This window comes from Myxine glutinosa, chromosome 11 (assembly GCF_964187855.1).
Source record: "Myxine glutinosa chromosome 11, kmMyxGlut1.1, whole genome shotgun sequence".
Classification (NCBI taxonomy): domain Eukaryota; kingdom Metazoa; phylum Chordata; class Myxini; order Myxiniformes; family Myxinidae; genus Myxine; species Myxine glutinosa.
Genome location: NC_136271.1, coordinates 128,690,286 through 128,714,066, shown reverse-complemented (window position 1 = coordinate 128,714,066; position 23,781 = coordinate 128,690,286). Strand labels below are relative to the sequence as shown.

General features: G+C 43.7%; 1 protein-coding gene across 2 annotated transcripts in view; it reads right to left on the bottom strand.

The window, feature by feature from the left end:
- The window catches only part of LOC137436149 (calcium-dependent secretion activator 1), a 156,906-nt gene extending 145,818 nt beyond the window's left edge, over positions 1–11,088 (bottom strand). For both annotated transcript variants that reach the window (XM_068129870.2, XM_078787109.1), the window contains exon 1: positions 10,602–11,088. In XM_068129870.2, coding sequence (XP_067985971.2) covers positions 10,602–11,060 — 459 coding nt within the window. In that variant the 5' untranslated portion in view covers positions 11,061–11,088. The remainder of the gene's footprint in view (positions 1–10,601) is intronic.
- Positions 11,089–23,781: the final 12,693 nt, after the last annotated feature.

Below are 23,781 nucleotides of genomic sequence, written 5' to 3'. Positions count from 1 at the left end.
GCCATGAGAACGGACCGTCGGCCATTTTGACTCGCACGCTTTGCGCATCGCTCAAGGTTTTTCACTTCATTTCAACCATTTTCACCGCATTCAGAGGTTAATCTGGTGTGCGTGTGTCACGTGACTTTTGAGTGGGAAATCTGCGGTTCGCCGATTTGGAACCGTGGAACGTCCATACCCGAGGGTGTGATTTCCCAGTCGCCTTAAGGGCACCTTTGTGCAGCTTTGGCAGCGGGACTGTGACTGTCATCCGAACAGGATTCTGGTCTCGATTGGACATCGTACGGACGATCACTGGAGTGGATTGACTTTGGCTTGAAGCCGGAATCAACGTTGGCTTGATGCCGGAATAGAGACATTGGGAATGTTCATCTTTTCGTTCACTTGGAGCACAGTGAGTTATATTGTACGAACTTGATGGTACCATCATAGGAAATATATATTGGTTGTACAATTGATTACTATTGTGGTTGTACTGTTATTCTTGTGTGATCTTAATACAATATTTGTTTGTTGGTAACAATTGGTGTGGCTTCACCATTGATCTTTGATATACAGAATAACACATCTTTCTGCCGTGACTCCTCTCGGGGCTCGGAGGTACACAGTCACCGGGGTTTGGGGAGGAGCACGGAACAGAAATTGGGGGCTCGTCTTAGCTGACAAAATTCCCAAATCTCGTCCGGGATTAAATTCCCTAAAAACATTTGTCCGGGATAGAATTCCCTAACATTCCCAAAATTCCCAAAATTTGGAATTTTTCTAACATTCCCAAATTTTTCAAAAAAAAAAAATTGCATTTTTTTGTGTGAAGGTGGATTAAGGTGTTAACTGAGAGTCACCATGGTGTTTGATGCAGAAAAGTTTGCGGTGTCCCCTAATGAGGCACAGTTCCAAGCGTTAAATGATCGGAACTCTTGATATTGGCCAAATATTTTAACTTGGAGGTCCGAGTTAATATGAAGAAAGCAGAGACGCAGCCATTGGTGGTAGAATCTCTGGTGGGACAAGGAACATGGAAAGAGGTAGCCTTGGATTGGTTACCTGAGGAAAAAGAAAATGTGGAGCTCTGGAAAATGGAGATGCAACTGCAGAGCCAGGAAAGCTTAAAAGCAGAGGAAAGGAGAGCTGAAAAAGAACTCGAGGAGAGAAGAGCAGAGGAAAGGAGAGCTGAAGAAGAAAGAAGAGCAGAGGAAAGGGCAGAGGAAAGGAGAGCTGAAAAAGAACTCGAGGAGAGAAGAGCAGAGGAAAGGAGAGCTGAAGAAGAAAGAAGAGCAGAGGAAAGAGCAGAGGAAAGGAGAGCCGAAAGGGAGTTAAAGGAACGTGACATGGAGTATCAGAAGGAACTTAAACTCAAGGAGCTGGAATTAATGGGAGAACGGAGAGAAGTAGTATCCATGCCGGCTAGTTCGACAACTAGTCAGAACACTTGGGATGTTGGTAGGCATGTGAGGCTGGTTCCACCCTTCAATGAAAAGGAGGTAGCCAAGTTTTTTTACACTTTGAGAAGGTGGCTCAAATGCTAAAATGGCCTGTGGGGTCCTGGACTATGTTAGTGCAAAATGTTCTGGTGGGTAAAGCTCAAGATATCTATTTGGCTTTACTGATTGACCAATGTGCAGATTATGAGATAGTGAAGAAAACCATTCTCAAAGCCTATGAATTGGTCCCTGAAACTTACCGGCAAAAATTCAGGAATGCCAGGAAGAGGGAGAGTGAGACCCATGTGGAGTTTGCCAGAATGAAGGAAACCATGTTTGATCGGTGGTGTGACTCGAAGGGGATTGGGAAAGACTTCAACCTGTTGCGACAATTGATCCTGGTGGAGGAATTCAAACAGTGTGTCCACGCGGACGTTAAAGTACATCTGGATGAAAAGTAAGTACCAGAGTTGTATGAGGCAGCAACCGTGGCAGATGACTATGCAGTGACACACAGGATGGGGTTCCACAAACCTAACTTCCCGCCTCGAGTTAGCTAGGGGAGTTATGGTAAATCAGGTGCGGAGAACAAATATTCATGGAGGCGGCCTGGAGATTACTATGGGGACAAATCTGATACCGCGACTTTTAGGGATCAGAAGACTACAGTTCCAAGACAGACTTATCTTCCGGGGGGCCCGAGGCAGACCTCGAGTTTTTCCTCCGGGCCTACTTGCGCATTTTGCAAGAAACCTGGGCATTTGATGTCCCAATGTTATGCCCTGAAAAGGAAAAATCAGGAGCGGAGTCAGACTAGTAAAACGCCGAATGCATTGGCCAATGCGAGAAATCGTCCTTGGAGGACAGTGCCTTGTGAAGGTTCCCATGCCAAAGTTACGGCATCACAGAACGACCTTGTTCAAGAGGGTTACAAACCTTTTATTTCAGAAGGGTTTGTGTCCCTGGATGGAAACTTGACGAGCCAAAGACCTGTTAGGGTATTGAGGGACACAGGAGCACATCAATCTTTGATGCTTGAGGGCATTTTGCCATTGTCAGAGAAGACGGCAACTGGTGTTAGGGTTCTTTTACAGGGAGTTGGTGGCTATGTTAAAGCTCCACTTCATGTCATCCATTTGAAGTCCGATTTGGTGTCAGGACCGGTCACCGTAGGTTTACAAGCCACTCTTCCTGTAGAGGGAATATCTTTTATTATCGGGAATGATTTGGCCGGTGGTCGAGTTTCTGGTGATCCGATGTTTGTTGAAAAGCCTAGTATGGAAAATAACACCACACAGTTAGAGCAGGAGAATCCGGGTATCTTTCCCTCCTGTGCAGTGACTCGTGCTATGGGTAGGAAGCACTCTGAAGAGAAGAAGGAGAAGGAGAAGGAAGGCGATGTGGATTTGGGTTCCTTAGAGGTATTGGAGGAAAATTCTGAAAGAGGTAACAGGAAAGGGAGTGACATCAAGGAACTTAAGGAAAAGGTGGCATCTGGAACCAAAGAGGAAATGGAGTGTCCGTCGGAGACATCTGGGAGCGAGGTTGAGCAAACGGTGCTGGTCCGAAAGAGACTTGTTGAAGAACAACACGGAGATTCGGAGATCCGGAGTTTAATTGGTAAAGCCGTTACAGAGGAAGAGGCTATGAAGATACCTGTTGGTTACTTCATGAAAGGGGAAATACTCATGAGAAAACGGAGACCACCGGAGGTGCCAGCAAACGATGTGGAAAGTTCATTACCAAATTGTGGTGCCACCGCTGTACCGGAAGGAGATATTGAGTTTGGCGCATGAGATACCTTTGGCCGGGCACCTTTGAGTGAACAAGACATGACAGAATATTGGTAGATTTTTTTCTGGCCAGGATTGCGACGTGATGTCGCGGATTTCTGTAAATCTTGCCATTCTTGCCAGCTGGTGGGAAAACCTAATCAGAAAGTTCCATCTGCACCTTTAAAACCCATTCCAGCTTTTGAAGAGCCATTCAGCCGTGTCATTATTGACCGTGTAGGCCCTTTACCTAAAACTAAGGCTGGACATCAGTATATGTTGACCATCATGTGCGCTTCCACAAGGTTCCCAGAGGCAGTGCCTCTTAGAAAAATTACTGCGGCAGTTATTACGAAGGCCTTGATTAAATTTTTCACTTTGGTTGGCCTACCTAAAGTCATCCAGTCTGATCAGGGTTCCAATTTCATGTCCACGCTTTTTCAGCAAGTGGTACACCTGTCGGGAGTGGAGCAAGTAAGATCAAATACTTACCATCCCGAGAGCCAAGGGGCCTTGGAAAGGTTTCACCAGACATTGAAGAATATGATCAGAACGTATTGTTTTGAATGTGACAAGGATTGAGATGAAGGAATACCCTTATTGTTGTTTGCTAAGAGGGAATCTGTTCAGGAGTCATTGGGATTCAGTCCTTTTGAACTTGTGTTTGGACACGCAGTGCGAGGACCGTTGAAATTGGTGAAAGAACAGTGGCTACAGGAGGAGTCACAGTCAACAGTGGTGGAGTATGCGTCAACGGTTAGGCACAGATTGGCAAAGGCTTGTGAAGTTGCGAGGAGAAACTTGAAAGTGACACAGGATAAAATGAAAGTGAGACATGATAAGAAATCTCAGATAAGAAATTTCAGTCCTGAGGACCGAGTGTTAGTGTTGCTTCCTGTTCCAGGTCAGCCACTACAGGCTAGATATTTTGGTCCCTCTGCAATCGAAAGGAGGGTGAATGAAACAGATTACGTGGTGACAACTCCCGCCCGACAGAAAAAGCGGCAGCTGTGTCATGTCAACCGACTGAAGAAATATTATGAGAGGAAGCCTGTGGAAGAAATGGTTCCTGTCCCACCTGTCGTGCCTGTAGTCGGGGTGCAAGAGAATCCAGAGGTTGAGGCCGGTGTGAGGTTTGATAACTTTGATGACCAGGCTTGTCCCAGATTGACGAACTCGGAAGTGTTGAGTCATTTAGATGAGAAATTAGGTCATTTGACGAGGGAACAACAAGGACAACTATCCAGCCTAATTTTTGAGTTTGCACATTTGTTCACAGATGTACCTGGTCGTACTGACCTGGTATATCATGATATTGAGGTGGGGGAAGCCACTCCTGTGAAGCAACACCCCTATCGGATGAACCCTGTGAAGATGGAGTATCTTCGGAAGGAGGTTCAGTATATGTTGGAGAATGACATCATCGAACCAAGCAGCAGTGAATGGAGCTCACCATTTGTGTTGGTTCCAAAACCCGATGGCAGTTTTCACTGTTGTACGGATTTAAAACGGGTTAATGCAGTGACCAAGACCGACTCATATCCTATCCCGAGGATTGATGACTGTATTGATAGAATAGGCCCAGCTAAATTTGTAACTAAGTTTGACTTGCTGAAAGGGTATTGGCAGATTCCTCTTACTGATAGAGCCAAGGAAATCTCGGCGTTAGTCACACCAAATGGGTTGTATCAGTTCAAGGTTCTTCCCTTTGGATTGAAAAACGGGCCTGCTACATTTCAACGGCTGATTAATAAGCTTATTGCAGACCTTGAGGGAGTGGAGGCTTATCTGGATGATGTCATCTTCCACACTATGACCATGGAAGATCATATTAAACAAATTCAGGTATTTTTCAAGAAACTGACCGAGGCAGGGTTGACCATCAACTTATCTAAGAGTGAGTTTGTAAAGGCACAGGTGGTGTTCCGAGGCCATGTAGTAGGTCAGGGTCAGGTGCAACCAGTGACAGCCAAGATAGAAACCATTGATTGCTTCCAAGTTCCAAATGGGAAGAAGGAGCTTATGAGATTCTTGGGTATGGCTGGTTGGTACCGGCGGTTCTGCAGGAATTTTTCTGATGTGGTAGCCCCTTTAAAGAATTTGCTGAGGAAAGAGACCAAGTTTGTTTGGGATGACAAATGTCAGGCTGCCTTTGCCCACGTCAAAGCAATATTAATGAGCTCTCCTGTCCTAGCAGCCCCGGATTTTCAAGAACCATTCAAGTTGGCCATTGAATCAAGTGATGTGGGGGCTGGGGCAGTTCTATTACAGGAAGATGAGGATGGAGTGGATCACCCGGTGTGCTACTACTCCAAAAAGTTTAACAAACATCAGGCAAATTATGCCACTGTGGAAAAAGAGACCCTTGCTCTCCTGCTAGCGCTTCAGCATTATGAGGTGTACCTGGGAACTACTACCTTTCCTATAAAAGTCTTCACTGATCACAACCCCTTAACCTTCATTCAAAAAATGAAAAATAAAAACCCAAGGTTGATGAGATGGAGTTTGGCTTTGCAGGAGTTCAACTTGGAAATTGAGCATGTAAAGGGCAGGGACAATGTCGTTGCCGATGCTTTATCCAGAGTGAGCTAACTTTGGAAATTCCTGTCGGGGGTTTGGAAGTTTTGTTGCTTTATTTTGGGGAATATTAATTATTGTTGCTCACGTGAATTGATAATTTGGGTGTGAGTTTTACTTTTGTTTGTTAAAAGAGTTTTTGCCTGCAAAGAAAGTTTTCACTATGTTCAAACTTTTTTTGAGGGGGGAAGTGTTACGGATTCGTCACTTCTGTTGTTGTGGTTTTCATCCACTGTAAACATTTTTGATTCCATGTACTATTATTGTTGTAGTTTAAGGGAGGTAGAGGTTACTATTTTCAAAAGGTAAAAAAGTTAATGTTTTAAATGAAACCGGAACCGGACGACGACGGAGAGGAGGAAGGAAAAGAAGGCGGAGCGAGTGAGTCGGACAAGAAGCCTCGTTGCTTTGAGGTCTGGAGCGAACGTTGGCGAACAAGAGTAATGAGTGAGCTTTGGGTTTCCCGGGAAAGGGATTCCTGTGACAGAGTTGTTATCGCTGTGAGAGATCAACCTGCGTGTCAGGTTTTGCGGTCGATTCCGAAGAGAATCGTTGGAGTGCCATTACGCCACGAGAACGGGCCGTCGGCCATTTTGACTCGCACGCTTTGCGCATTGCTCAAGGTTTTTCACTTCGTTTCAACCTTTTTCACCACATTCAGACGTTAATCTGGTGTGCGTGTGTCACGTGACTTTTGAGTGGGAAATCTCTGGTTCGCCGATTTGGAGCCGTGGAACGTCCATACCCGAGGGTGTGATTTCCCAGTCGCCTTGAGGGCACCTTTGCGCAGGTTTGGCAGCGGGACTGTGACTGTCATCCGAATGGGATTCTGGTCTCGATTGGACATTGTACGGACAATCACTGGAGTGGATCGACTTTGGCTTGAAGCCGGAATCAATGTTGGCTTGATGCCGGAATAGAGACATTGGGAATGTTCTTCTTTTCGCTCACTTGGAGCACAGTGAGTTATATTGTACGAACTTGATGGTACCATCATAGGAAATGTATATTGGTTGTACAATTGATTACTATTGTGGTTGTACTGTTATTCTTGTGTGATCTTAATACAATATTTGTTTGTTGGTAACAATTGGTGTGGCTTCACCATTGATCTTTGATATACAGAATAACACATCTTTCTGCCGTGACTCCTCTCGGGGCTCGGAGGTACACCGTGACCGGGGTTTGGGGAGGTGCACGTAACACAAGTTTGGTCACAATTCCATCAGCAGTTTTGGAGAAGAAGTTAAAAGTGTTTACGGCCTGACGGAATGGTGAGTGAGCTAGACCTATGTTCCAAGTGAGCTCGAAAAAAAAAAAAATTGTGAACTGTTGGATTTTGAGCTGATAGCGTGGTCTTGACTCGAGATACGCACACTTGCTTCAAGGTGTCTAGCCTGGGTTTGAAACCCGACCCAGATATAAACTGTCATCCCGGTGTTTCACAGGTAGGGCGACTCATCAATGCGGGTGTTCCGTTACTCAGATAGGCGTTAAACAGGTATCCAGTCTGTCAGCATTCGTTGGTGGATGTTAAAGATCCCTTGGTGTCCTTTGTGAAGAGTAGGCAAGACGTCGCCGGCACCCTGAACAAATTACAGATTTCTGCCCTCCAACTGCTTAATCCAATGTCAGGCCTAGCCAGCCGGTTCATGAAAGTCTTGGGCCAAGCTTTTCCCAGTCAACCTCACAAGAACGTGGGAATAATTGTGGCTGTCAAAGAATAATAAGTGAACTGTAGGATTTTCCTTTTATTAAAAGAGACCCTTTCAGACCCTTAACACTTGAGGGTCTAAAGCACCTCCTGGACCAGAGAGAGAGAGAGCCAAGAAATGTCCAAACATGGCATTTGTGCACGAAACAATATGGTACTTACAAGTATAATATTTCATCAACCATCTACCACCACATCCTCAACCTCAACTGTTGCTGAATGCAGATTCTAACTCTTCAAACTTATTCACTGCGGAGAGCAATGACAGGTGAGGGTACTCTTCAATGTCCACAAACAAGTACGGGACAGCCAGCTTAAGCCTCCCAAAGTATGGGAGGTAGTAAAAATAAAAAAAATAGGGCCAATACTCCTGGGTGCTCACCTGATAGAATAAAGCAGTATACTACACTGACAAAGTATTCTTTAAAGTATCGCGGTATTTTAAACCATTTTCAATGGTTGCTAGGAGACAGGGCAGCATGTGGGATCATACTAACGTAATCACAAGACTTTACACAAAAAACTGTTTTGGGGGGCAACCTCCCCTCACCCCTCCATAGACCCCTTTAGCCCCGATTTTTTCATGCCCTGAACAAAGTTCAAACATATCAAATATAATTATAAACATAGTCAAAAACTATCAAATATAATTATAAACATAGTCAAAAAATATAAACATAGTCAAAACATATGAAATATAATTAAAAACAGTCAAAAAATATAAACATAGTCAAAACATATCAAATATAATTATAAACATAGTCAAAAAATATAAACATAGACAAAACATATTAAGTATAATTATAAACATAGTCAAAAAATTTAAACAGTAAAAACATATCAAGTATAATTATAAACATAGTCAAAAAATATAAACATAGTCAAAACATCAAATATATTTATAACAAGCAAAAGAGCAATCAGAGATTGCAAACCCTCGCCAGGATTTATTTTCAGTGGTTTTTAAGGCTTTTGTGTTAAAACAAATATGGCGGCCGAACCACGTGACCGATGACGTCATCATTATTTTTTGCTAAACTAATTTATTCCTAGATTATGCTCAAGAAATTTCATCTCGATTGGATGAAGTTTTGGTACTTGTCGAATTATGATGTCATAATGGAGGCACCTATGACATCATTAACATATTTTATTCCACATGGAGAGTTCTTTACAATGAGCCATATCTCAACTTTTTCTATTCAGCATTTTCGGAGATATAGAGGTGCAAATTTTTTCGGTTTTTCCAAGATGGCGGCCGAACCACGTGACCTATGACGTGATAATTATCCTAAAAAAATTCTACAGGTGGAGTTGCACCTATGGTGAAAATTTCCTGTCAATCGGACCAACGGTTGCAGAGAAAATCATATTTATTCTGTACGGACAAACAAACAAACAAACGAACTCAAATGCAATACCCTCTCCTCTGGCGAGGGTAAACATAGTCAAACAATATAAACATCGTCAAAACATATCAAGTATAATTATAAACATAGTCAAAAAATATAAATAGTCAAAACATATCAAATATAATTATAAACATTGTCAAAAAATATAAACATAGTCAAAACATATCAAATATAATTATAAACATTGTCAAAAAATATAAACATAGTCAAAACATATCAAATATAATTATAAACATATCAAATATAATTATAAACATCGTAAAAAAAATATAAACATAGTCAAAACATATCAAATATAATTATAAACATAGTCAAAAAATATAAACATAGTCAAAACATATCAAATATAATTATAAACAGTCAAAAAATATAAACATGGTCAGAACATATCAAATATAATTATAAACATCGTAAAAAATATATAAACATAGTCAAAACATATCAAATATAATTTTAGCCAAGTTTGGTCACAATCCCATCAGCGGTTTTGGAGAAGTTGCAAATGTTTACTGACAGCGCACCATCGCAAAAGCTCCCCAGAACTCTATCCCAGACGTGATTCCATCCTCACTCTGCCCCCGACGAGATTGCACCCTCACTCTGCCCCTGACTGGATTGCATCCTCACTCTGCCCCCGACGGAATTGCACCCTCACTCTGCCCCCGACGGGAAATCGCCCTCACTCTGCCCCCGACGGGATTGCACCCTCACTGTGCCCCCGACGGGATTGCACCCTCCCTGTGCCCCTGACGGGATTGCACCCTCACTGTGCCCCCGACAGGATTCCATCCTAACTCTACCCACGATGGGATTCCACCCTCACTCTACCCCCGACGGGATTCCATCCTCACTACCCCCGACCGGATTCCACCCTCACCGTACCCCCGATGGGATTCCACCCTCACTCTACCCCCAATGGGATTCCACCCTCACTCTACCCACAATGGGATTCCACCCTCTCTACCCCCGACGGGATTCCATCCTCACTACCCCCGACCGGATTCCACCCTCACCGTACCCCTGATGGGATTCCACCCTCACCGTACCCCTGATGGGATTCCACCCTCACCGTACCCCTGATGGGATTCCACCCTCACCGTACCCCCGATGGGATTCCACCCTCACCCTACCCCCGTTGAGATTCCACCCTCACCCTACCCCCGATGGGATTCCACCCTCACCCTACCCCCGATGGGATTCCACCCTCACTCTACCCCCGATGGGATTCCACCCTCACTCTACCCACGATGGGATTCCACCCTCACTCTACCCACGATGGGATTCCACCCTCACTCTACCCCCGATGGGATTCCACCCTCACTCTACCCCCGATGGGATTCCACCCACACTACCCCCGACGGGATCCCTCCCCCCCTCACCCTACCCCCGAATTCCCACCCCCTCTCACTCTACCCCTGACGGGATTCCACCCTCACTACCCCGAAGGGATTTCCCCCCTTCCTCACCCTACCCCCGACGGGATTCCCCTCCTCCTCACGCTACCCCCGAATCCTTCCCCTCTCCTCACTCTACCCCCGACGTGATTCCTTCCCCCACCCTCCTCCTCACTCTACTACCCCCGACGGGATGCCACCCTCACTCCACCCCCGACGGAATTCCCCCCCCCCCTCCCCCCCTCACACTACTACCTCCAACGGGATTCCTCTCCCCTCCTCCCTCGCCACCCGGACACAGTTCTGCGCACCTTGAGTCGTCGCTGCGCCAGTTCGGTAGATTGTTTCGCACAGAATGGTAGCGACGCGCAGCGAGCAAGTAGCGCATACAGCTGCAGTCGTTGTTCATCGGGACCAAGTCCCAGTTCCGAAGCGGAGACCGGATCATCCCGCTTGATGCGCCTTGACCCGCGTAGACTTGGACTCGGCGGGAAGGCTTCCATCGAGTGAGGCTGCAAGGGCGGACCGAGGGTCGCCCCCTGGAAGCTGGATATTGACTCCGTACGAGAAGAAGGTGAGGACAGGGTTTGAACAGGTGAGGGAGAAGGTGAAATTGACGGCGTCGGGGAAGGGGTCAGAGACGGTGCGAGTGGCGGAGCGCGATGCACCCTCTGTTGTGTCTTCCAGTTTCGACCTTTGGGATGCCTCTTGCGGGGCAGATCGTCCACCTCGCCCTCACTGGCCGAGGATGAGGACGAATTGTGGAGCATCGTGCCACGTATCCTTGGGAAGCCTTCCGCGTCTGAGGCGATGAGGTGTGGCCAGGTGTGGTGTTACTTTTATGACAAATATTCTTCTTCTTCTTCAGTCGAATTTGTGTCAACGAACATGAACGCTGACATTTAAAAACACGAGAAACTTCCGCCCCCAACGGGAGCGAGTGGGGGCCCGGGGGTCACGTGCCTTTCGTGTGCACATCTGTGCGGAGGTGTCTGTTGTACACGCTCCTTACCTTTGCCATATCAAGGCGCTGCATGACGTCATTGCCGGGCACCGCAGGGGGCTCACCTTCTCATCTGCGCAATATCTCAGGCACCTTTTGAGCTGGGAAGCTGATATTTGGACATAACAATGACCAAGTAATTTGGCTGTAAAGCATATTCTTGATTTATTGATTAATCAATTCATCGATCAATTATTTTTTGATTAATTATTTGATTTTTTTTATTAATGACTTATTTAATTAAATTTCTAAAAGTTACATCTTCAGATGAAGCACTGGTGGTTTCGTTATTGTTATTAGCCAATCGATTACGAAAGTATTTTATGATAATCTTTTATTGATTTCAATTATGCAATTAATCAATCAATTATTGCACACCTGTCCCTCCAAATACAGTCTCGATGAGCAGCACTGCGGTATTGCCGGGCGCCAAAGGTAAAAACTATGGGGGGTTGATAAACCTTTTTTGACCTGCACCTAATTTTAAGGTCATGACCTAATTATAGACCTTTTGTTACATTTTTCACCACAGCTCAACTAAGGTTTGTCCAATCGGAACAAAATTGCCCTCTCTAGACAGCCTAGAAAAAGTCACATAAATTACGCTTAATTTTTGTATCCCTCTGTCAACGAAGTCGACGGAGGCATTATGTTTTCAGGTTGATCCTCCAGCTGTCCGTCTGTCCGTCCATCCATCCGTGACAGGTTTTCGTTACCACGATAACTTGAGAATGGCTGAAGGGATCTTAGTCAAACTTGGTACAGGTATGTATAATGATGTAATGATAAACTGATTTATATATTGGGGTCAAAGGTCAAAGTCAATAATAGGTCTATAACTTGCGAACGGCTGAAGTGATCTAATTCAAACTTGGTACAGGTATGTATAATGATGTAAAAATGAGCTGATTAGAATTTGGGGTCAAGAGGTCAAAGGTCAAAGTCTGTAATAGGTCTATAACTTGAGAACGGCTAAAGGGGTCTAATTCAAACTTGGTACAGATATGATACATGATGTAAAGATTAACTGATTAGATATTGGGGTCCCGAGGTCAGAGGCCAAAGGTCAGAGGTCATATCAGGTAAAAATATGATAACTTGAGAACAGCTGAATGGATTTAAATCAAACTCCCTCACTCTCTTCAATCCCACTCCACCCTCCAGGTCTTTAAAACAGCTGCTCACCACCATCTCTTATCTTCCCCCATCCAAAACCTTGATCTTTTCTACCCCCGCTAATTTCACCCCAATTCCACTTTTTTGAAATACCAACTTCTGTCCTGGAAGTCCTTGGTGTCCTTGTGTTTTATACTTCTCCCTCCCCCCCCCCCCCCCCCTCCCACGCTTCCTCCCCCCAAGCCCTCTCCCTTCCACACATCTCCCTGCTCTCAAATGTTGTGTTTGTGTGCTTCCCCTTCTCTCCCCATCTTGTTTTCCGCTCCCTCTTTTTATATATTTTGTTTGTCTGGTTGATTTGTTTGTGAAGTAAATGTTAGCTCTTTCACGAGCCTCGATTCAGTATACAAAAAAAAAACAAAAAAAAAACTTGGTACAAGTATTATAATGATGTAATAATGTGGGCAGAGACATATCTGACTTTCTCTACTCTTGCAGCCAACTTGTGGCTCTCAACACAATCCTTTCACCTCCTCTCACTGTCAAGGCTGGAGTGCCCCAAGTATCCCATTATCCATCACGATCTAGCGTTCAGTTCGGCGGCGCCCATTTGGGTAATACTTGGAAGTGGCCGGTTGTAAGAGTTTAATATACGCTGATTACGAATCTGCAGTTCCAAAATTGATATTCCGTGGCAAAACGTATTTCTTAACCCAAATCTACGGTCACTGTGGAAAATCTATGGAAAATCCTCTTTATAATTTTTCTGATGACTCCACTCTCTGCTGCTCCATCATTCATCCTTCAGATCGGCAGGCAGTAGCCTCTTCACTCTCTGTAGACCTGGATAAAATCACAGATTGGTCAAACAAGTGGAACATGTCTTTCAATCCTGACAAATTTCACACTCACACTTTGTGTCTCCGAAAATACCATCTGGATAACCCTCCCATCTACTTTCTGAACAATCCTCTCAAAGAAGTTCTGTCACTCAAGCTTTTGGGTCTCACTATCTGCCATGATCTTTCCTGGGAAAACCATATTTCCAAGCTGGCCTCCAAAGCCAGTCGCCGACTGGGCATCCTCTGTCGTGTAAAGTACTGCCTTGGCACACCTGAGCTCCTCACCACATACAAAGCTTTCATCCACAGCTTGATGGAATACTGCTCTCCCCTCTGGGCAGGTGCTCCGGCCTCACACCTAGCTCGGATTAACGCTGTGGAAACCAAGGGTTTTAGAATCATTGGTATCTCTAATGATATTAGCATCATATGGTCTGTTCTTTAGTTGAAAGGATCTGTGTTTGCACCTTTTTGTGTGAAGCGATAATGTTGGCTGATGTCAAGCTCTGATTCCGATAATTCCACGATTAGCAACTCTAAAGGTTCTCAGTATGTTTGAAACTGATCAGTGGAATTGTGAAGAGATTACTGGAGACAAAATTAGTGATGGAAACGCTTTCGGGGGAATTTTGGAGCCGTATTGTTTTGAGCCTAGAGCGAGCAATTCAGAAGAACATGGTATTAGTGAAGATGGGGGTGTTATGTTCATATACAGGGTGTTCCAAATATACCTGGAAAACTTTGGTTGTAAATATATTTAGAACCACAAATGCTACACCAATACCCTTTGGTTTATTTTCTTTCTTTTCAGGTATGGTGGTTTAATATAAAAGAAAATATTATTACTGTTCTGTTATAATAGAAAGTATTACTGCAGAAGAAATGCGGCATAACACAGCACAGACATCACCCATGCACACTCGGACACTGCTGGCCAAATGGACGACAAATGGTTTGTCGCAATGTCGCAGACTGACCCAGTCAGTGTCCTGTATGTTACAGGATCGTCCAGTTTCAAACTTTCCCTGGACACCATTTGTGTCGTGTCCATTTGTGTCGTGTTGTTACCATGTCCTGCCATGTGTGTCTTGCCGTGTGTGTTGTATCCATGCTAGGTCATACTTTGTTGATGTCCCACCCCAGCGGAAGTGAATTGTAGGGGGATGGTGGCGGGGATGTGTGGGTGGTCATGGGTATTGTGAGCTAAGGTGACGGTTGAATCTTTGTGCGACCAGTGGTTTGATAGGAGATGCAAAACTGATCCACAGACATTTGACCTCATTGTACGCAACAAATGTTTCAACTGTGTAATCTTGACGTTTTTTTTGTAAATGTCACGTACACAAACCAAGTTACTGAGATGGTTGCCATGGCAACATAATTCAGCCAATCACCGCTGTGATCCAATCAGGTTGAGATAATGTCATGTGGAATAGATATCTGCAATAACAATATGAAAGGTAAATGTTGAACGTTTTTTTAAAATATCGTGAACATAAAATTACATGGATGGATGGTCGGACAGAGCTCATTTTCATGTCCCCGTCTCCAACCTTGTCGGAGGGGTAGGGGACAAGTCATCATGAATTTACAGAAATGGAATTTCTCTTATTTTCAAAACGTGATTTAGAAATATTTTGGCTACAGGAAATGACATAATTTACCAAACATTGTTTGGGCGAACTGTTGATAAGATAATATCCATCATTCAACGTAAACGTGTACGAAATTGGAAAGCACAAATATCTTGCTCATTTTTTTTTGGCTTCACAATGACATTTTGATGAAAGGTGATAACTATTTTCCAAGCCAAAATTTTTTATTTATAGGATACAACAACAACACAACAACATGCATTTTAAGGCCATACTAGAAAAAATACTTACCCCGCACAGTCAACTTGGTGCGAGCCAACTCTTCTGTTTTTAATGGGTTTTTTATTTGATCCAATATGGTTGCCAGACCACATGACCAATTACATCATAAATTTACATACTCCAATATAATTGTTACGTAGATCACACTCAATAAATTTCAAACTTGTCGAGCATTGTACTTGTCGAATTATGACCTCATAATGAAGGCATTGATTACATCATCATTAACATATCTTATTCCCCATGGGGAGTACTTGGCAATGAGCCATGTTTCAATTTTGTCCATGGAGCGGTTTCAGAGATAGAGAGGTTCAGCTTTTTTCCATTTTTTGAAGATGGCACCTGTACCACATGAAATATGACATCATACTTATGATTAAGAAATTCTACAGGCGGAGGCGCTCCAATGGTAAAATTTTATGTCAAAGGGACCAATGCTTGCTGAGAAAATGAATTTTTAAAATGCAGACACGTACAACATACATACGTACGTAAGCATGTGTTGCGGAAATAAATTAATTGCGTACGTAATTTGTGTAAATTAAGTGGATTTCCTTGAGCCTCCACCTGATGTTGCAGACCCTTTAGTTTTAATTTCCTGCTTAAGCTTCATAGATACATATATTGGTCAGCGTTGAGTGTATTCCATTTTATTTGTCTGAGAGCTTTGGACAAGTTTGAAATCTGTGCAACTGACAATTCTCGCAGGACTCGGGCAGGCCCGTGTGCAAACGGTCGCTTGGGGCAACCTCCCTGCTCGGATCAGTTCAACTCCCTTGAAAACTTTATCAGTTATGAAGGGCAAACGTACTGGTGAGCCGATAATTTAAAGTTTCAAAGCATCCTTTGTTTGTCCAAAGACTCCTCCTATGATTTCATATTTATTTTCATGATTTTAAGTTTAACTACACATAATCCATATGATTCAACTTATATACAACAAATTTCTCTACTTATTCAGGAATATGAGCAAGTGTATTGTAGTTCTGAAACTATATTGCAAGGTGTTAACATGTGTAACTGATTAAAACATTATTTTCTCCCTTTGAGAAAAGATTGTGACTTAGCAACTACATTGGAGGGGTACGGTTCTCTGGGGAATCAGAGGAATTGCACATTTTCTTTCAAGTCAACACAACTGTGGGTTATGGGAATGTTTTGAGACAAAATGGGAAATGTATTATACTCAAAGGCAAAAGTTATTGTGACACACAAACAACAAACAGAATCAGTGTTAAACTTTTACTGCCGCGAATGAAATGTTATTACATGGAAAGACAAATGTTTCAAGGTATGGTAACGATCAACAGTCCATAAGAACAGTGCACCTGGCATATGCAAATGAGCCACAACACAAGAGGGGGTTCACAAGCAAGTTCACACAGTCAGTAGCGAGTGTGTCCACCTTGTAATGTGCATTGATGCAGGCCTGGCACCTTCGCCTCATTGAGGCCACTAAACGTCGATGAAAGTCCTTGGGAAGATCATTCCATATCCGAGGAAGGATTTGGCGGAGTTCCTGCAGCGTTTTTGGAGGATTCGGATGACGTCGTAAACGTCGCTCCATTTCATCCCAGACGTGTTCAATGGGTGACAAATCAGGGGATCTTGCAGGCCAGGGTAACACATTAACATTGTTCTGATTAAGATACTGCTGTACAACTCGAGCAACGTGTGGTCTGGCGTTATCGTGTTGAAACATCACTATAGGGCCGTTCTGTTGCAAAAACGGTAAAGCGGCCATTTGCAAAATCTCGTCTCGGTACCTCACAGCATTCAAGTTCCCCTCAATCACAATCATTGGCGTTCTTGCTGCAGCTGTTATCCCACCCCAGATCATAACGCCCCCACCTCCAAAACGATCCCCTTCCAGGACACATGGCCTGATGTAACGTTCACCTGTGCACCTGTAGACACGTGTCCTACCGTCAGCTCGGTGAAGCTGTGCCAAATGGTGTTTCTATGGACGTTGAATCGACGAGCAACATCACGCTGCGAGGTACCAGACTGAAGCATACCTATAGCTCTCCATCTGTCATTTTCCCCGAGGCGTGGCATGTCGAACTTGTTCCAGAACGATGAATAGAGGTGTTTTTCTGACTTCTGCACTTCTTAAGACTGCATTGAGTGGAAATGATAAGCGTCTGGTTGTCTGGCCTTTTAAAGTGAACATTGCTGGCCATTTTTCTCGAATATGTCATGCTTCTTGCAAATTTCATGCAATTCGAACAACAACTGCTTGGTTGCGTTTCTTCGACCATTTTAACAGACTCTTTCTCTGGTTCAAATCCAAAAATTCATTCACAAGATTACCAATGAAAAAATTCCATGTCACAATAACTTTTGCCTCCGAGTATATAACTGTATGCATCACAATAACTGATAAATGTATTTTCTGGAACCCAAAATCTCTCCCAAGCTGAAAGGAATGGACAAAACCAGTTTGCCTTCATCACGCTTGAATCTCTTGTAACTTTTCTTATCTCGTTCCCCCCTTCCTCTCCCTCTTCCCCTCAGCCCAGCCCCATTCTCTTTTCCTTCACAAGTATAAGAAAGGCTGTGCTGCACAAATGCTTCAGGATTTTGCTTAGAAATTATTGTGTGTGTGTGTGTGTGTGTGTGTGTGTGTGTGTGTGTGTGTGTGTGTGTGTGTGTGTGTGTGTGTGTTCTTTTTTGAAGTTGGAGTCTTACCAAGTGGTTTTTTGAAGTCCTTTGATGTATATCTTTTTGTAACCTAAGCAAAGTCCTCCACGTTTCATTAAAAAATCAGTCGATTATCTTAAACAGTTTGTGGACATTAATTATTTCTAGTCTCCTGTCTATCAATCAAGGCTAAATTAATTAGTTCCACAACACATGCATGCACTGATCGCTTAATCCTGCTTTTCGCTTCACGAGCGAAGGAAGCAAAAAGCGGGGTTAGGCATTTGTTTACGTCCTTACGTGTGGCGTGGGTACGTGTGGCGTGCGTGTCTGCATTTTTAAAATTCATATTCTCGGCAACCGTTAATCCGATTGACACGACATTTTACCAGAGGAGCTCCTCCACCTCTAGAAAATGTTTTATTCATAATTATGACGTCATTGGTCACATGGTGTGGACACCATATTCAAAAAAAGGTTGCACCTCTATATCTCCCAAACCTCTCAATGGGAAAAATTGAAACATGGCTTATTGTCAAGTACTCCACATAAAAAAATTAAGATGTGTTAATGATGCTGTCATCGGTGCCTTCGTTATGACGTCATAATTCGACAGGTACAACGCTTGATCTGATCAGTATGAAAATAAAAATCTCTGCAACTATTAGTCCGATGAACACGAAATTTTGACCGTAGGAGCGCCTCATCCTGAAGATTTTTTTTTTTCATAATTATGACGTCATAGGTCACGTAGTACGGGCGCCATATTGGAAAAACTGAAAAAAGTTGTACCTCTATTTCTCCGAAAGCACTCCATGGAAAAAATTGAAACGTGGCTCACTGTAAAGAACTCGCAATGGGGAATAAGTGTTGTTAACGATGATATCATTGGTGCATTACTTATGACGTCATAATTCAACAAGGACAACGCTTAGTCTGATTAGTTTGAAATTTCTTGAGCGTGATATACACAACAATTATATTAGAGAATACAAATTTATGATGTCATCACTCACGTGGTCTGGCAGCCTCATTGGATCAAAACCAAGACCAAAAGTCTAACAGCGGCATAGCCGGACTTGTAAAATATTATAAACCACAAACATATTATTAGCTTTTCAAACAGTCGTTAATGCTGTTCATAACATTAAACAAAGAAATTTGGAGGAATCTCGACATCCATGAGGTAAGTTTTACTTACAGAACTGAGGGAAGATCTACACTGTAATCTATATACCCCACAAGGTTTGGAGGTGTGCTCATTTACCAAACAGCTAGCCAGCGCTTGCTAAGGCAGCCGTTCCTTAACGGTTTTGAATGGAGTGCTTGCTCGAATGCTTAAACCACTTGGCGATCTCTCCACAAGGAACTTGGTAAATGAACACACCGAATCTTCTTGAGACCCAAACATAGATCGACTGTAATCTATATATCCCAAAGAGGAATGACCCTTTCTGCAGCTCCCGAAGTGAGCGGGTGTAGGCCCACTTGTAAATTAAAATGTCAGTCGGTGGAGTCAGCCGTCGTAATGATATCAAAGACGTAATGACGTAACGGACACAAAACTGCCGCTTCTTTAATATTGTTATGTCTGGGGGTAGAGCAAAATCTAGAGCTAGGTAGATCTGTATAGGTAGGTATTCGACTGTCGCGATAGGGAATCTACCTGTAATAAGTTCTTCATGTTTAGGCGTTTGTCGGGGTAAGATGTATAATTGTGGATCTACCAGGAGGAGAACATGAACATGTTCACAGCTTGAGTAGAACATGATATATTTTAACTTCCAGTACGTTTGCAGTCACTACGAAGGAATTGGTGTTATAATTAGATTGACTATAATATTAACATTACGTTTTCATCATTTCGAAAATTATATGACTATAAAATAACCGAGGTTGAATTCCTTACTTCCTCGGTTATTAATATCAGTGCCGAACACCGCTCATCATCGATTCATGAACCATACACCACTTCAATCCATTAACCTTCCATTCACGACATTGGGATTCAAGTATTATGGTTATATTTACTATATTATTATTATTATTATTATTATTATTATTACGAAAATGATACGACTGAAACGATACACTACTGTATTAAGAAACCTGGGCTTAATTTGTCCGAAGCAGTCCGAAGGTGAAGCATAACGCCTAAGGCCTATATGTACCGTACCATATTGTTGGAAGAGACATAACGTTGATGCTTTCGATATTTGATGATCATTTTAACAATCGGTTTGTTTGTGTTTCACACTGAATGAAAAACGTGAAGGTAGAGCATGGCGATTGTGATATATGACAGGTTCGATGATATGTTCGGCATGAATGGTATATAAATCAAAATGGCGGAGTGTGGAGAGTCAGCCGCCGTATGCCGTAATGACATCAGACGTAATCACATCACCCTGTCATGTGACCAGATTCTCATCTCTGATTGGTATACGTTTGAGGGGACATACATACATACATACAGTCATGTGAAAAAGTAGGTACACCCCATGTAAAGTTTTGACTTTTTCAACATATTTCAACATACAGCTATTTGATCTTCATTTCAACAATATTGATAGATAAAGGTGATATAATATAACAAAAATCATGAAACATTTACATTTTGGAGTCCATTGTATAATTTAAATAAACATAAATGCAAATTCGCATGTGGAAAAAGGAAGTACACCCCTACATTTATCACTACTTCAAATACCTAAAATTAGAATCAGGTGCACCAGGTCAGGTGAAAATGATAAGAACATCGTTCGAGAGGATCTTGGAGGAACCTGTCTTATTTAAACCTCAGACATTTCGTTTGGTTTGCTCTTTGTTGTTGAAGTGTGTGACGTCACCATGCCGAGATCAAAAGAGCTCTCTGAGGCCTTCAGAAAGAAGATATAGATGCCTACGAGTCTGGGAAAGGATTTAAAAAGATCTCCAAACAAATTGAAATCAATCATTCGACTGTCCGGAAGATCATCTACAAGTGGAGAAGATTCCAAACAACTGCCAACTTGTTCAGGCCAGGCCGCCCACAGCAAGTTCAGCCCGAGAGCAGACCGCAAGATGCTGAAAGAAGTCTCTAAGAACCCCAGAATGTCATCACGGGACCTACAGGTAGCTCTTGCCACTGTTGATGTCAAAGTGCACGAGTCTACCATTAGAAAGAGGCTGTACAAATTTGATCTACATGGGAGGTGTGCCAGGAGGAAACCTTTGCTGTGCAGAAAGAACATCAGGGCAAGACTAAAGTTTGCCAATGAACACCTAGGCAAAGACCAGCACTTCTGGAACAACGTGCTCTGGACAGATGAGTCAAAGGTAGAGCTATTTGGCCACAGTACCAGAAGACATGTTTGGCGAAAACCAAAGACAGCATTTGACCACAAGAACCTGATACCAACTGTAAAGCATGGTGGCGGAAATATTATGGTTTGGGGCAGCTTTGCTGCATCAGGGCCTGGGCAGCTCACCATCATATAATCCACTATGAATTCTTCATTGTACCAGAGGGTGCTTGAGGATAATGTGAGGACATCTGTCGGAAAGTTGAAGCTCAACCGAAGGTGGACCTTGCAACATGACAATGACCCTAAACATAGCAGTAAATCCACCAAGGAATGGCTGAAAAGAAAGAAATGGAGGGTTCTGGAATGGCCAAGTCAAAGCCCGGATCTAAATCCCATCGATATGTTGTGGGGGGATTTGAAACGAGCTGTGCATGCAAGAAACCCCTCAAACATCGCACTGCTTAAAGAATTCTGCATGGAGGAGTGGGCAAGAATTTCTCCCAGTCGATGTCAGAGACTGGTAGACAGTTATAAGAAACGCCTACTTGAGGTTGTTTCTGCCAAAGGGGGCAATACCACCTATTAGAGCCAGGGCTGTTGTTACATATTTATGTGAATGTATGTGAATTACCATTCAGGTTTGCTTATCCATGTGTAGTAGATTAAGGGTTGTTGTGGTTGGAGGGTCCTGAGCCCTTCTGAAAAGTGTCCGGAAACGGAAGTGACCGGAAACGGAAGAAGAAAAGACACGAGGAAGAAAAGCGACGGTTATTCTTCTTCCTCGCCCCGCTCCGACGAAAGGTGGGATTGATTGAGCCGTGTGGAAAAGCGGCGTTCCGAAGCCCGTCTGGCGAGAGGAGTTACCGGGACGTGTACCTACCCGGTGGAGATGTCAAGTTGACGTGGGGCCGTGCATCGACCCCGCGTCTGGCACCGTTCGCGGCACCGTCTAAAAAGACGCGTACGGGTCGCACGTTGGGGCCTAACACGCGTTGCAAGCGGCGTGGGGCTTTTTGCTTGCGTTACCGTACGCGCTTCGCGTGGCCACGAGGGGCTGCAGCCGCGTTGCCTGGTACGATACCTGCCCGGTGGAAACACGTCCACCCGGGGTTCGTTCAACCGCCCGAGTGCGGCGACGCCGACCATCATCTTGGTCAGGAGGGGCCCAGAGACATTGTGCGGAACAGAGACCAAAAGGGGGTCGTGAGTACCCACGGGGACACACCTATATAAGATGGCCATCTTAATCATATAGGGAATTGATTGTGGATTGGGAATTGTTGATGGTTGTTTGTTGTTGATTGCTCGGGGAATATATCCGTGATTGTATCCTTGAAATTGTATGATATCCTTACCCTGGAAATATATCATTGAACATCAGTTTCTATTGGGTGGAATTCATAGGGATTGCGTTGCGAAAGCGCATATATACTATTACTTTCTGGCGAAGTTCCTCTCGCGGTCCGGGGGTCACCGAGACCAGGTAGTCACCGAGGGGACCACGTAACAGAATTGGAGGCTCGTCCAAATTACGATTTGCGGTTCGCAATTGGGTCTACGTCCGGGATCTAAAATTGTATAAAATAATAAAATAATATTTTTATTAATTAAAATTTATTAATTAAGTATTAATTGGAAATTTTTGGGGAAATTGGGGTAAAGTCTTGGGTGAAGGTTAACAGGTGTTAACGATAGTCACCATGGCGTTTGTGGCACAGAACTTTGCGGTAACACCGAGTGAGGCACAGTTCCGAGCGTTACTAAAGTCGGACCTCTTGAAATTGGCCAAACATTTTAACTTGGAGGTCCGAACTAATTTGAGGAAGGCAGAGTTGCAGACCATGGTGATACAGTCTATGGTGGGATTAGGAACATGGGACGAGTTAGCCTGGCAGTGGCTACCCGAAGAACCAGAAGACGTTGAGCTCCGGAAACTGGAGTTGCAATTACGGAGCCAGGAACGGATTAAAGAAGAAGAAAGGAAAGCAGAAAAGGAAAGAGCAGAAGAAGAAAGGAAAGCAGAAAAGGAAAGAGCAGAAGAAGAAAGGAAAGCAGAAGAGAGGAGAGAAGAGAAACAAGCAGAGGAAAGGAGAGTGGAACGAGAACTCCAGGAAAGGTTAGCAGAAGAAGAAAGGAAAGCAGAAAAGGAAAGAGCAGAAGAAGAAAGGAAAGCAGAAAAGGAAAGAGCAGAAGCAGAAAGGAAAGCAGAAGAGAGGAGAGAAGAGAAACAAGCAGAGGAAAGGAGAGTGGAACGAGAACTCCAGGAAAGGTTAGAAGGGAGAAAAGCAGAGGAGAGAAAAGCGGAAAGGGAATTAAAGGAACGTGACATGGAGCTTCAGCAGGAAATTAAATTCAAGGAGCTGGAGTTAATGAGAGAACGGGGAGAGGTACCACCCTTGCTGACGGGGTCGACACCTATCCCGAAAACCTGGGATGTGGGCAGACATGTGAGGCTGGTTCCACCGTTCAGTGAAAAGGAAGTCGCGAAATTTTTTCCACACTTTGAGAAAGTGGCTCGACAATTAAACTGGCCGGAGGAGGCCTGGACCATACTAGTGCAAAGTGTGCTGGTGGGAAAAGCTCAAGAGATTTATTCGGCGCTACCAATGGACCAATGTGCAGATTATGAGGTACTGAAGAAGCACATCCTCAAAGCCTATGAGTTGGTTCCGGAAGCTTACAGGCAAAAATTCAGGAATGCCAGGAAGAGGGAGAGTGAGACC